This window comes from Tiliqua scincoides, chromosome 11, assembly GCF_035046505.1.
Source record: "Tiliqua scincoides isolate rTilSci1 chromosome 11, rTilSci1.hap2, whole genome shotgun sequence".
NCBI lineage: Eukaryota > Metazoa > Chordata > Lepidosauria > Squamata > Scincidae > Tiliqua > Tiliqua scincoides.
Genome location: NC_089831.1, coordinates 22191486 through 22207147, shown reverse-complemented (window position 1 = coordinate 22207147; position 15662 = coordinate 22191486). Strand labels below are relative to the sequence as shown.

Genomic DNA, 15662 nt, shown 5'->3' with positions numbered 1-15662 from the left:
AAATACTCAGATTATTTATTGATGTCATTCACTCTACTCTTCTATATGTCCTCAAATAGGACACAGAATCATTGTTGTAAATGCTTGTTTTCTATTTTTATAATAAAAAAATATAAATTCAAAAGCAGGTTAAAAGTTTAATAAACTGTTTATAACAAAAGGGGCTGGCTTCCTCTTTGGGGCTTCTGAGGAAAGTATATTTAGGCTGGACAAAAGGAAGGCCTTCAGAAGCAGAGCAACATTCTCTTGCAAGTTCACATGGAAGGAGGCCATTCTTGAGATAACCTAGTCCAAGACATGGAGGACTTGCAATGTTAAAATCAACACTTTTGTACAGAGGCTGGAAACAAACTGGCAACCAGTCACAGACGAAGGAGCGCCCAAATATGCCCTTATCTGCCTGTCCCATACAAAATACTGGGCAGACACCAAGGGCGGTCACATGAAAGGCTCATTGCAGTAATCCAGTATGGAAGTGATCAGGATCACAGGATCAAAACCCCACCTTTCCTTTTGTCTTTGGATGCCTGATGATGTCTACAGCGATTATAGGATGAAAAGCTGCTTTTAATTCATCAAACAAAACTAGTTGTTTTGGAATTTTATGGCCAGTATATCCAGAGATTTTAACCATGAGTGCTGTTGCCTCTGGCTATGATAATTTGAGAACCTATATACATTTTATTTTATTTTATTACTGTGCAGAACAAGCAGATGCACAGGATGCACCGTGTTTGGTCCCTATTTATATTATTTTAGTGCCTGATGCCTCACTTTTTCCTGCTCAAAACAGGCACAAACAGTGAATACTATAACAGAATTAAAACCACAGGCATAGCAATTAAAATATAAAACCCACAGTTTTTATTTACAAATATTTTTGCATTGCTGCATTTTAAAATATTATAAAACACAGTTTTTAATTTGCAAATATTTTTGCATGGATGCATTTTAAAAATATATTGTTGGCAACCTTCAGTCTCAGAAGACTATGATATCGCACTCTGGATGGTGGTTCTGGAACAGCATCTAGTGTGGCTGAAAAGGCCGATTCGGGAGTGACAATCCCTTCCACACTGGGAGCAAGTGCAGTCTGTCCCTGGTCTGTCTCCCTGGCTATGGGCCTTCCTTCTTTGCCTCTTTGCCTCAGACTGTTGGCCAAGTGTCTCTTCAAACTGGGAAAGGCCATGCTGCACAGCCTGCCTCCAAGCGGGCCGCACAGAGGCCAAGATTTCCCACTTGTTGAGGTCCACTCCTAAGGCATTCAGATCCCTCTTGCAGATGTATCACAGCTGTGGTCTACCTATAGGGCGCTTTCCTATGCGCTTTCCTATGCGCTTTTCCTATCGCGCTCTGAATGGTGGTTCTGGAACAGCGTCTAGTGTGGCTAAAAAGGCCAATTCGAGAGTGACAATCCCTTCCACACTGGGAGCAAGTGCAATCTGTCCCTGGTCTGTCTCCATGGCTATGGGCCTTCCTTCTTTGCCTCTTTGCCTCAGTCTGTTGGCCAAGTGTCTCTTCAAATTGGGAAAGGCCATGCTGCACAGCCTGCCTCCGAGCGGGCCGCTCAAAGGCCAAGGTTTCCCACCTGTTGAGGTCCACTCCTAAGGCCTTCAGATCCCTCTTGCAGATGTCCTTGTATTGCAGCTGTGGTCTACCTGTAGGGTGCTTTCCTTGCACGAGTTCTCCCAAAAAATATATATCACAGTGTTTATTGGTAAATATTTTTGCACTGCTGCATTTTAAAAATATTACATATATCACAGTGTTTAGTTGCATATTTTTGCATTGCTGCATTTTAAGAATATATATCAGTTTTATTTGCAAATATTTTTGCATAGACACATTTTAAAAATATTCTATATCACAGTTTTTATGTGCAAATGTTTTTGCAGGATGCATTTTTAAAACATTATATATTTTAATAATAGATATAATATTCTTTAAATGCATCCATGCAAAATATTTGCTTCTGCAGCAGCCCCCTGAAAAGGTGAGCGTCCTCTCCATCTTCCAGGAGGTACCACTCTCAAGCACTAGCAGGGCGCACACCTTGGTCCTCTTGCGCTCGTCCTTCCTCCCCCCTTCCTGCAATTTGGTAGATGCCAAGAAAAGATGACGGGAGGGGGGAGAGGAGCTGGGGAGGCGTGACTGGTACCTTCGCATCTGTGTACTGTTGCTATGGAAACACAGCGCAAGCAGCGCAAGCGAGAGGCTCGCAGAGCTGCTCTGGGAATAGCACCTGGCGTTGCTTGCTTGCTTGCTGCTGTGCTGGGAAAGGTGAAGTAGGGGCGCAGGGCTGGAGAGAGAGTGGCTGGGAGGGGGCAGTGGTGGGAGGGGGCAGGCACCCCTGGGGAGGGGAGGGGGCTTTCAGAAGTGCCTTGGAAGGCCAACTGGATGGGCTTTTTCCTGGCCACCAGCTCCCTGCCCTCTAAGCAGCAGCCTTCCCCAGCAGGCAGGGAGAAGGGCTGGGAAGTGCTTCCCCTGTTGAGTTTCTGTCTGCCTTGCAACTTTCAAAGGAGCTTTCCAGGAGGGGAAAAGCGTCACAGGCACGCCCAGGGTCTGCTTCAGGTAGAAGGGAGGGGGACCCTGGGGCAATGTCCTGAGTATCCCCTCTGCGCATGTGTGCTTGTGCATGTGTGTTGCCTTCTGGCTCTGCTCAGAGGGTGCTCTCTCCCTCCACCCCACAAAGGAAGAGAGTGCCCCCCACTCAGAGGTGACCAGACGCCCTCTTTTTCTAGGATATGCCCTCTTTTCTAGTCTTATGTCCTGGAAGAGAACTTAAATGTCCTCCTTTTCCCTGCGAGCAGGCAGTGCAAAGCCTTCTTGTAATTAATAAATTACATGTAATATAGATTTAAGTTTAATAAGTAATGTAGTGTTAACCACTACATTAACCACATGAAATCACTCTCCGGGTGTTTTTTTAGCTTTTATTTTGCCATGTCCCACATTTTTCTTAATAAGAACATAAGAACAGCCCCGCTGGATCAGGCCATAGGCCCATCTAGTCCAGCTTCCTGTATCTCACAGCAGCCCACCAAATGCCCCAGGGAGCACACCAGATAACAAGCGACCTCATCCTGGTGCCCTCCCTTGCATCTGGCCTTCTGACATAGCCCATTTCTAAAATCAGGAGGTTGCGCATACACATCATGGCTTGTACCCCGTAATGGATTTTTCCTCCAGAAACTTGTCCAATCCCCTTTTAAAGGCGTCCAGGCCAGTCGCCATCACCACATCCTGTGGCAAAGAGTTCCACAGAATAACATTTTGGGGTGCCTTGTCCTCTTTTGCAGTTCTGACATCTGGTCACCCTACCCCCACACCCCCAGAGGCCATGGCAGAGCAAGGCTGACACTCCCTCCTGCTGTCCTTTTCCATCTGTGAATGGCTTTCCTTGGAGGCAGTGGTGTCACAAGGGTTTGTGTCACCCAGTGTGGAGGCCAGCGCATTACCCCCACAATGGACCTCCTCCCATTCAGTGGGCAGGGCAATGTCTGGTGAGGCTCCATCGCTCCCTTTCCTGCTGGCTTTTTGGCTATAACATTTTTTGAATAGAGATATTTCATTCTGCATGAAATTACACATTGAATGAAATATAACATGATGGTATGATTTGAAAATATCAATTTTAAGAAGTTTGGCCAGTAGTGGTGTCACACATCCCTGGTGTGACCCGCACTTCTTAGCAATGCCACTGCTTGGAGTCCCTGCCTGCCTGATAGCAGGCCTCTGAGGAAGCCCCTTTGCAAGACACAAGTAAGGGCAACGTGTTATGTTGGACATGGCGTTCTCCCACTGCTCCCCGGAAAGGTGGGTCCTGGGGTGTTTCAGGGGATGGCAGAGTGGACCTGCAGTGTTTCATGGTTCCTGAACCAGCGACTCACCTGGCCAGCCTCTGGTGCCATCCATGCACAGATCCTCTTGTTGGCATCCTTCAGTCTCGGAAGACTATGGTATCGCGCTCTGAATGGTGGTTCTGGAACAGAGTGTCCTCTCCAGTGCGCGAAGCCTGGGTAAAGTAGGTATGGAGGATAGGCTGTTACCCATGCAGCAAATCCCCCCTCTCCACGTCGCTGAAATGGTCCAATGGAAAGGCAGAGGCCAATACGGTTGGTTCCAGCGGCGTCGCAGGAGTTGCCAGAATGTGACTGTGTTCAGCCATGAACTGCCTCAGGGACTCCAGCTCCGGATTTTGCCTCGAGGTTGACTCCTGAAGCCTTTTCCATAACTGGATAACATAACAAGGCAGTGGAGGTTTGGGATCAGAGTTTTCCTTCTCTCAGATGAGCTGCCTTCCCAGGCTGAAGAGTCCCATCTACCCGGTGGCTGTTTAGTCGCTTCTTACGACAAGTACAGCCAAACCGAGGGCCTATTCTTATCCCCAGCCCCCAGGGGAAATGCACAGATACAACCACGGCAATCTGGTGCTTCTTTGCTTAGTACTCCTCAAACTATATGCATGCTTTCATAAGAAGAATGGGGTGGGGGAGTTATAAATAGGGTTATCAGAAACAGAGGGGAATTTTGGCAGGTGCAGCTCAATATGGAAGGGTTTTAAAAGCTGCACCTGCCAAAATTCCCTCTTCAATACAATGGTTAAAGGTGTAGGCACTCTCCCCACCTTTTTATCTGGTAACCCTAGTTATAAAGGTCTCCCCTGATCTGACAGGGGAGTTGTTTCCGCTTTGTTACAGTAAGGGATAGGGTCTAAGGGTCTTCACTGAAAAGATGGGTTTTTGGAAGGGGTTTGGAGAAAGAGGAGAGGCATTGCACAAATGCAAGCTTCTGTTTGTTTATCTTAAAATATATGTGCTGCATTTGGGCCAGATGCTGCCAAGGTGGCATACAACAGGGTTTTTGTTGTTTTTAATTAGACCAGCAACTCTTTCAAAAATGATCATTTCACAGTTTTGAAAACCAAACAGAAATGAGGCAGCATAAAATGTCAAGCAAGGGAGTGCCTCCTTTGAGCTGGAGCTTGCCATCTGTATTTATCAGTACTTATAATTAAAACAATAGTTCAAAAAAAATCAGCTCAGTTAAACAGGGACACATTTGAAGTCAACGAAAAGTTTTTTAAATCGATTTAATGTTGCAGATGACCCATTTAACTCTCATAGCCCAAATATTACCTGCCTTTTTTTCTCCCCACAGAAGTAAAACCGTGCTTATCTCGGAGCTCATTTGTATATTTTTTTTTTTTTTTTGCTAGTTTGGAACAGTTTACAACATGAGTAAGAACAGCCTGCCTCATCAAGGACTGGTTCAGCCACACGTCCATTACTCCTTTCTGAAAACCGCATTGGAAGGATTGTCTCTGAGCGAGGAAGATTTCCATTCACGTATTCGTGACTCTCCGGAGTCTGATTCCGAAAGCCTTGCTCAGGAACTACAGTATCAGACTGAACTTCAGAAGCGGGTCTGTAAAAGGGAAGAGCTGGTAAAGCAGAAAGATGAGCTTGAGTACCAAAGCTTTGAGGAAGACAGCCTGGAGGAGGAAGGTGTGAGTGAAGAAGGAGACGGGGAGGAAATACAGATTCCAAGCGGAAAGGAGAACTGTAGTAATAAAAGGTGAAGAAGTTCCTTAGTAACATATAGATACAATGGCTCCCAGGTTCTCGTTTTGGTCAGGCTAGCCGACAAAGGGGAGCCAATATAATATAGGCCCTGCTGGGTCAGGCCAACAGCCCATTTAATCCAGCAGACTGTATCCAGCAGAAGCTAGCCAGAAGCAACTGCTTTTGGTTTTGTATGACCCACTGTTTCCCGTTACATACAGACTGTGAAAAGTGTGGGCCTAACCCTATCCAATTTTTCAGTGCCAGTGCAGCCATGCCAAGGGGGTGTGCCTTGCATCTTGTGATGGGGAGGCCTCCTCAAGATAAAGGAATGTTTGTTCCCTTACCTTGGGGCTGCACTGTGTCTGCAGCAGTGCTGGGAAAAGTTGGATAGGATTGGGCCCTGTGGCTTTACTCTAGCTGTCACTTCAGATAAACCAGGATCAAACAATAATTTCAGATTTTGGTTTGCAAATTAAGCACAGTTAGAATAAAACACGGTTTCCTGAGTTTGGACACCATGGCTTGGAGATTATCATCTGAGCTAGCCACTGAGCTCAGCAGAGTTTGTACCCTAGTAAATATGTTTGGGTTTCTAATCTTAAATTCCATTAATTTCAAGTCATTATGCTTTGGACTGTAGTCTTTAGGGGATGTTCAGAAGCACCTATTTATGCTAGAAAACGTTGCAATTAAAAAGATTTTTTTCTAAAAAGCCAATAGAATAGTTGCATGTTTTTATTCAATAAATGCGTAAGTACAAAATTAAAAAATTCCAGAGTGGCTGTTTGCCACCCTCGTTTGCTTTTAAAGACGCATTCGCTTTTCTATTCTTTGCAAATAGAAATTGGATTTATCACGGATATTGAAGCTTTAATGCCACGTAAATTTGAGAGAATTGTTTAAAAGGATTAAATTAAACTGAATTGTTTTTAAAGATAACCACATTCTATTTAACTATCTGCTTAGAAAGACAACATGGCAAAAAAAAAAGTCAAATTATTAACAGCATGCTTACATATACTTGTTCAACAGGCAAAGTGGCTAGTTACGGAATATTTTTATTGCAAATGGAAAAGGATGTTAATTGTGTAGGAAACATGCTCCTGAGTTGGAGGGGGTGCTTTTCTGACAGAGTGTGGAGCTCTTCATTAAATGGGAATTTGATTTTATGTTCTTTCAAATTATCACAGTATGCGCCCAAATGGAGTCCATTAGCGGGCGTCAAATATCATGCCGCATTTCTATGATGCACCTCTTTTGCATCCATTACTTAGCTAGGCATTTGAAGAGGTTCCCCTGCATCCGTTCTCTCCCCGCACTGCGCACTGAGAGTTCACGGTGCCCTTGTTGAGAGGGGGGTCAGGGGTGAGCACAGGGGGTACGGAGAGGACCCTCCTTTTGTTTATGATAGCCTTGGAGATGGAGCTCCACACCCCCATTTGAATTCATTGTGGTGACCCCAGAGCACACGACACAGTTTGAGCCTGTGCTCTTGGATTTGTAAGCAGAGTGCCTCTCCAAGATCCTATTCCTGTGGTCTAAAGCACTGCCATTGTTTTTAGCCAGCCATCGCACATTTCTGGGCTTTATGCTGGTTCCAAACACACATCACTCGTGCATATCATTTACATTCATGAATAAACATGGAGAGGTCTAGGGCTGCTGCTGCAATCACGAGGCCTATAGGGATGGGTGTAATAATTTCCGGTCCCTGCTGTGACTAGTTAGGAATTAACTGAAGTTTAATGGATTATTACAAGTAGTGAGTCACAATATACATTAAGCTCATGAGAGCTGGTAACTAAGATGAGCCTGATGGCCTATAAGGACAATGACCAACATTTTCGACTGGGCAGCGCAATCCTACTGAAATTCCCCTGCACCAACTGTTACCCTGCAGATGCCTGATCTTGTCTGAACTCGGAAGCTAAGCAGGGTCAGGCCTGGTTAGTACTTGGATGGGAGACCACCTGGGAATACCGGGTGCTGTAGGCTTATACCATAGTCTTTCGAGACTAAAGGTTGCCAACCAGTGCAGCAGGGCCAGCAGGGCTTGCAATGTATCCAGGAGCGAATTTTGCAGTCAGGAGGTCTCTTTTGTCTTCTTGGCCCGGAGAAAGCCCGAGCTGTGGCAGTGGGTTCTACTTGGACCTGCACCTGCTAAATCACCAGCACAAGTTCAAGTGAATCCATGTTGGTGGATCTTGTCTGGGAAGGGGGTTAAGATATGGAGTGCACTGCGCCCGCTGATCCTACCACCCTCTCAAGCCCAATCTGCCCATCCCATGCCCTGTCACTCCCACCCCTCCACTGGCCAGGACAGCGCTTACATGTTCTAAACGGGTGTCAAGGACTGCGCTGGTGCCAGTGGGATGGTGCAGATCTTCCCATCAGTGCTACTAACTCTTATGCTGTCGCAATGTGCTTTATGACATGTTTGCAACAGCCTGTTCTGGCAGAGTATGCACTCTGTGCAAACAGAGGACAGGAATGTAGTGCCAAGTTGTTTTGCCATCTCTGATTGACTTTCTTAGTCCTGCCAACCGAAGTTAGGCAGTCAATGTTGGTTTGCAGTGAAGGGCTCTTGAGAGGCATTGAACTCAGAAGTCTCCAGTTCAAATTACGCTTTTGTCATTAGCTATTTTATGCAAGACATTTTTATCTCACTTTTCCTTCAGGTTGCTCAGGGTAGCATCTGTGGTTCTCTTTGCCTCTCCCTTTTACGTTCACAATAACCCAGTGAGGAAGGTTAGACTGGAAGATGCAGCTAGCACAAGGTCACCCAGTGAGCTGAGTGAGAGTTTGAAACCAGGTCTCACCACTTCTAGACCTTTGTATGCATTTACACACCCATGAGTAGAATCATTGCATCTGTTTGAGTTACTCTAGAGAAGAGGACTGGACTCTATAAATGGCTGGTGTTTAAAGATGGAATTTCTTTTGGGTTTCTACTTTCAGTAACAAACAAGAAGTTGTAGACCAATACGCTGAACTGCGATACAATCCCAACTGGAAGAATAGTAAAGAAGGAGTGGCCTTTTCTGAATTAAAGGCGTCACACCAGGAGAACGACCAAAGTTCACCAGCCCTCTCTCTTAGTTCAACTTGCAGCTCCCCCCAGTTTGGATTTGCGGACAAGAACCAGCAGCAACAAGACCAAACACAAAACATACCATCCATATTTGACAGAGAGTCCCCTGACCCTTGTGACCAATCCACAGATGTCAGTGATCCATCTTATCAACTGCATGAAAACAGAGGTGAAGGTGGAAGGATATTGGGAGTGGCTTGCCACTACAACAGCACTTCTAGTCTATGCAGTGATTGGTCTTCTGCTCAAGCTAGAACATTTAAAGAACAGAGATTAGAGAAAGACTTTGTGGAGAAGAACAAGCTCACTCTGGGGTTGCCAACCCCTCCACGCAACACCTACCTGCACCTCCATGGTAAGAGGCAAAGGGAAGGCCCTCAAAGACAGGTAGGTGAAAATCTAGAAATTGCCTTTTTAAAAAGTGATTAACATTTCAGCTTTTCTTCAGGGCTCCCAGTGGTCTCCCGTCCATGCATTGCTCTACCATTCTTCTTGGCCCTAGATAACAAGAAGTCCAAGTGTAGCTATGGGGCTTTTCAGTGTTCAGAGCACTTTGCATGGAAACACCTCAAATTTTTTTCTGCAGGAATTTGCCTCTTTGGGGAGGTCTTGAAACTGGTGCAAAAATGCACCATTGGTAGATTATGGGTAAGTTTACACACCACACACACCTCTTTCAAGTGGCCCCTAGGGCAAACGTCTTCACTTGCCACACTCTAGATATTCACTGCCAGGTTATGAAATGCTGCTTTAATGGAAGATGCCCAGGATTTAACCTGGGACTATCTATATCAACCACTGAACTCCAGCCATCTTCCTTGCCCTCTTGCAAGTGCAATCCTTTGCATGTCCAGTCAAAAGAAAGTTCCACTAAGCACAGTGGTACTTTTTCACAGGTAAGCGTGTCTTGGATTGTATCCTTAGCTGTCGCAGTTCACCAGCACTCTTTCTAAAGTGCTTACAGTGACTCCCCCTAATGGAAACGTCTTCATGCCATGTCTTCTGGGTGGTACCCATGTTGCTTCTCTGCATGGTGATTTTTTCCCATCAACTTGCCATGTTTTTACAAGCTCGGCTTGGAAGCTCACTCCTGCCCCTTGCAAGTTTTTCCAACCAAAAATCTTCCCCTGAAGTGCCTCCTATTGGCATTTCAAGGGCTAATTGCTTCTTGGGCGGAGGGGGAGAGGTATTTTCAACTTGAAAGTGGCACATGGAGGAAAAGTGAACTTCCCCCTTCTCTTGTGCCCGCCTGCGTGGTTGTATTACAAAAACACAAGAGGCACACAAATTTACATGCATGTCTAGTTTGGCCCGGCAGTTTTCAGGAGCCAAGGAATTATAAAGAAGGTAGGAAAGGAGGTTGAATATGCATGCAGGTGTAGTCTCTATATTCTGTTTCGTTAAAGCGCAAAATGCTAACTAGTTAGGTGGGGGACTGTCTCTGCACGCACGTTCTTGCATTAATAGACTTGCATTTTAATTTCCTAACTGGAAGCACATTTTCTCTAGATTGCAGTTAATTTGATCATCTCTAATTTGAAAAACCGTTGAGATTAAATGATGCTGTACAGTTTGTGACTCAAATCCACTCAAAGTTGCTATGATCACCTGCATGCACAAGGGGGCGCCAGAGGAATACCTTATGGGCAGCTGGGAGTCTGGACAGTTTCTTCTCCCTATCCCAGGCTTTGCATCTTGGTTTATATCGCTGACCCATATTGCTCACCTAGATTGAAGCCCGATAAAATATATGTTGCTAAGTTTTTCTTTATTGACCAGCACTGGAGAGGAAAGGCATCTGTTATTTTTGCAGATCATCTGCTATTGGGTTGTGCAATGCCCCTTCTTTTGCTTTCAGAAACATGATCCTTTCTTTTAAAGTTTGTCCCTTATTCCAGTATATAAAAAGCTTTTATTCTGGAAAAGTGGAGCAATATAAAAGGTTTAGAATGATGATGGCTGCAGTCATACTTCTGTTCTCAAAGAGTAGCACTTTATTTCAGCAGCAAACAAGCACATTTCTATCCTGTCTGGACTGCCCCCCACAAAAGACAATAACAGCACAATCCTAGGCACATCTTGCCAAAAGTCTCTGGGTTCAGTGAGCCTTACCCCCCCCCCCCGATAAGTGTGTATAGGGTTGCAGCTTAAGAACTGTCTAGCTCAGGGGTATCAAACATAATGCCTACAGACTGGATGCGGCCCCTGGAAGCAATTTATTTGGCCCCCGTTATAATTGGGCTCGCCCAGCTTGATAATTGGGCTCTCTCATATCCTGAAAATATGAACAAAGGTTTGCACATTTTCTCTTCTGTCATTAGCTTAATTATGTCACTTTCTACTTAATGATATCATGTCTGGCCCTCAACAGGTACCATGAATGCTAACTTCAGCCCTCGGTATGAAACAAGTTTGACATCCTTGGTCTAGCTGGACAGTAGTCAGGGTTCATTGAGTCTAGAATCCTGTTTTTAACAAAAGCCAATCAGATACTTCTGGAAAGATCTCAGGCACGGGGCCTCCCTCATTCTTTGTCCTGAGCCTCTGACCCTTGCAGCTATACTGCCTTTTAATATGGAGGTTCCATTTAAGTGTCCTAGCTAAGAGCTAATAATAATCATGACTAATAAATGGTTCATAATGGACTTGATTTCTTCCCTGGTCCCCGCTGAATTGGCAAAGCAGATAGTACAAAAGTGAACTATATTACCACTGGAGTAAATTGCCTCTCTTGGAGAGCACAGCGCAGGCACACCAAAGTAAAGAAGATTTAGCAATTATTTGGATTACATTATATTTAATATAATTATATTTAGCAACTCTTTGTGAAATGCAAAGTGGGACCTTCTGCAAAATGGATCCTCAGCCTGGATGCCAACTAGAGAGGTTTCCTTGCCTGCCACTAAACTAGAAAGTAAGCAAGAGCAATCCTGGCACCAGGCTGCTGGTGACTCTAGAGCAGTGCCCTGCACTGGGTCCTCGGGGTGTCCCCAGCCCTGCTCTGCACCAATAGGGAACATTTCCACTGCCACTGATACTGGGTTCAGGGCTCAACCCAGCCAGGAGGGCACTCTGTGGGTGTGGGCTGTTGGCCATTGCCCAATCTGGCGAGCCCATAATGCCAGTCCTGAGCAAGTGAATCTCCCTATCTGGTGCCCCAGCTCCAAGAGTCAAAAAGTAGAGCAAGGACTTTTGCTATCATTGTGCCTTTGTGCTATTAGGCCTCTACAACAGCAGGAAGGCAGCATGCACGCATAGTTGTCCTCTGCCCAGTTCTTTTCGGGAACCTGTTTCTCTTTTGGAGCATCAGTATTAAAAGAAAGAGACTTGTGCTTACCTCGAGTTCCCCCTTGGGGTGGAGAAAGATTCCTTTTGTTTCTTGGTAGCCCCATTTTCCTTCCAAACAGATCAGTGTGGGACCAATTGCTGTGCTGTAAGAGAGAATGCTTCTGAGTCTTCAAAACTTTGCGTGTTTTCTCAAGAATCACTCATATATCTCAAGGGGGGGGGCGATTATGCCAGTCTTGGTCACAGCTCATGAAAACTCTCTGCTTCTCTCTCACTGGGCTACCTCCCAGTTGCGAGGGTTAAGCTGGTAGGGATTCCAACTGGGATTTAATAAGTCATGGCAAAATAAGGACATCTCAAGAGGCAGTGCTTCCAGTGGCCAGTGAAATACACATTAATAACTGTTCTTCAATCGCTCGGCTTACAGCCTCTGAAGCGTACGTTATTGAGATGAAGCAAAATGGTAACATAATGTTCTCCTTCAACAGAGATTAGAAATAACTGTTAGTATGTTAGACCAGTTAACCAACCTTATCTTGTTGTTATCCTTACAAACAAAACCTGTGCAGAAATTTCCAATATTCAGGCACTTCCCCCTTCTCTGCGAATTCTCAGAGGTTCACAAATACTGACCCTGAAATCACATCTGCCAGCTACACAGTCATTTCGGCATATCATATTATATGGAAAGTATTTGTTGTTGTTTGCACAGCTAGTGCAGGATAATGGTTAAGAAAATTATCAGGTTCACGTGTAATGCCAAACCATGGTTTGACTCTATGGCAATGTGTCCTGGGCTTCTACACTCCTCCCTCCCTCTTCTTCCTCTCTTTACACGTTCCTTCTCTATTACTTCCTGGATTGATCAAACCATAGTTTGCAGTTACATCTGACCCAGCAAACAATGGTTTTTACACGCCGTCTAAACTAAGTTTGCAAACCAGTAATCCTGACTTGGAGGGAAAACTGAGTTTTAATAAGCTAAGGTTTATTAAAACTAGAAAGCAGTTTACTGAATGTAAAGGGGAAACAGGGAGTACATAAGCACAGGACTTATTATCATTAAACCATAGTTTTGCATTATATATAGAGCCAATGAATTATGAGCTAGGAAGCAAACCAGTTGGACCAATTGCTCCCAGTTGGGTCCCATGCCTAACAGAAGCCCATGCTGCGATAATCTACTATTATTACCAATTTACTTTTCAAAGGTAATCTACACATTTGTTTGTTTGCTTGTAGGCTTACTTGTATGTAGTTTTTATAATAAGATGTGCTTGGATCCATTTGGTCCATTTACTCGCATGCAGTTTTAAGCACACATTTTGATTGCTTTCCATTCTTCCATCGAGATACAGTCTATAATAAATTTTATTTATACAGACCTCAGCTGTGAACCAGGGGCACCTCAAAAAATGTTTGCAATTGGGCCCCGCGGCTCCTAAGGCCGACCCTTCTAGGAAGTCACTGATACAAATCTCAGGTCTACATCTAAACATGCTCGCTAACCTTGGTCTCGTCTCTTTCACCCTCGTCACCGCTGTGTGATCTGTCCTAACACTGGACTTATATTACAGGCCGACTGTACTGTTGTAAGGATTCCTGGGAGTCTTTCCACACGTTATTTAGCAGCAAACATGGGTCTTTTGTCCAAGGGCACATTCAAACCAAGAGCCAACTTTGTTCCTCAGTTGAGTGTACGCTGAAAAAAGTGTCCTAAAAGAACATAATGTGCAGACATACAGCATGTTTGAACATTAAGGGGAAATGCTATATAAATGCTGGTTATTGCTGCTGTTGCTGTATCTGTTATTGTCGTCAAATGTGTATATACACACCTGCGCTGGGCTGAGCTGGGTTGAAGCGGATGTTTCCCTAATTCACAGAGTATTTCTAAAGCATCAACTTCTTTTGCAGTGCTGTCTGATTCTCTAAGAACCTGATGATGAGTTTCTTTGAGAAAAGGGGGGGGGGGAGAGAGAGAAGTAGCTGGACCTATCTAGCTCAGCTGTACTCAGTACGAGTTGCTTTCCTCCCTACAAACCCCTTACTTCAAAGCGAGGAACATAATGTACAATTTTTTAATGGCTCTAGACCAAGGCACTCAGACTCTCTGTGCACTGTGCCTTACCTCCGTGTAAACACCTAATCAAGATTGCCTGAGCTTCAACAATAGCAGCCAAATGCAATTCGAGAACCACGAGCCTTTGAAGTTCTCCCGGCAAAGGCCGGGTTGTCTAGTCCGGGATAATGACATGCCATGATTGCTGTCTTTGTTGTATCTTTTCAGCAGAGAAGCAATTACGGGCCTCAATTTAACAGAATAGACATTACACAGCTTATGATGCTCAAAATGCAATTTCATTTGATCATTTTCTCAATTTGATTGGCATTAATAGAACAGTTCGCCCGAAAAGAGGGGGGGAAAAAAAAGCGGGTCAAAATTGGGTCCTCTTCCATCTTTCAAAGAGGCAAGGCAGAAGTATTCTCCACCTGCCCAGCGCACTGGGGAAGTGCAGTGTGTTTTGCTACTAGAAACATTTTTTTCCCCCAACAGGAACTTTGCCTCTCCCCACTTACCCCAAAGGAGCCAGACTCTGGGGTGGTGTCTTACTTGTGAACCATCCTACAGCACTGTGAGAGCTGATTCGTCTTGTCATTAATTAGTACTTGGATCAATGTGTCTTATCAGGGATATTAATTACATGAGCTACATATCCCTGAAGATAAGGCGTTTGAACTGCACACGGTTTCATATTGGATGGGATTCTTCCTCTGTGTCCCGCTGTAAACCAGCATCTTCTGGTTCTTTGCAGTGGGACACACAAATGGTGTCAGGCTACCAACTTGCTCCTTTGTGGGCCGCTCTAAGCCACTGATGTGCTTTTTTGATTCATTTTTCCTCCCCCTGGAAGGATCTCACTGACTGAGCCTTATATGAACAAGGAGAAAATAAGAGCTCCCCCATTCCTAGAGGGGGATAGGGGGAAAGCAACAGGTCACACAGTTCTGAAGACCCCCAGAGTTTCTGGAGTGACATGATAATGGGCTATGTCAGAATGCCGGATGCAAGGGAGGGCACCAGGATGCAGGTCTCTTGTTATCTGGTGTGCTCCCTGGGGCATTTGGGGGGCTGCTGTGAGATACAGGAAGCTGGACTAGATGGGCCTATGGCCTGATCCAGTGGGGCTGTTCTTATGTTCTTAAACTACAATTCCCAGGAGGCCTTGCAGGTCTCTTGTTATCTGGTGTGCTCCCTGGGGCATTTGGTGGGCCGCTGTGAGATACAGGAAGCTGGACTAGATGGGCCTGTGGCCTGATCCAGTGGGGCTGTTCTTATGTTCTTAACTACAGTTCCCAGGAAGCCTTGCAGGTCTCTTGTTATCTGGTGTGCTCCCTGGGGCATTTGGTGGGCCGCTGTGAGATCCAGGAAGCTGGACTAGATGGGCCTATGGCCTGATCCAGTGGGGCTGTTCTTAGGTTCTTAACTACAATTCCCAGGAAGCCTTGCAGGTCTCTTGTTATCTGGTGTGCTCCCTGGGGCATTTGGTGGGCCGCTGTGAGATACAGGACTAGATGGGCCTATGGCCTGATCCAGTGGGGCTGTTCTTAGGTTCTTAACTACAGTTCCCAGGAAGACTTGCAGGTCTCTTGTTATCTGGTGCGCTCCCTGGGGCATTTGGTGGGCCGCTGTGAGATACAGGACTAGATGGACC

General features: G+C 45.3%; 1 protein-coding gene and 1 pseudogene across 1 annotated transcript in view; both read left to right on the top strand.

The window, feature by feature from the left end:
- The first annotated feature begins 5236 nt into the window (after positions 1–5236).
- The window catches only part of JHY (junctional cadherin complex regulator), a 28833-nt gene continuing 18407 nt past the window's right edge, over positions 5237–15662 (top strand). The window contains exons 1-2 of the mRNA XM_066639705.1: positions 5237–5577; positions 8526–9045. Of these exons, the coding sequence (XP_066495802.1) occupies positions 5237–5577; positions 8526–9045 (861 nt within the window). The remainder of the gene's footprint in view (positions 5578–8525; positions 9046–15662) is intronic.
- LOC136662694 (5S ribosomal RNA) lies at positions 7443–7562 on the top strand (annotated as a pseudogene).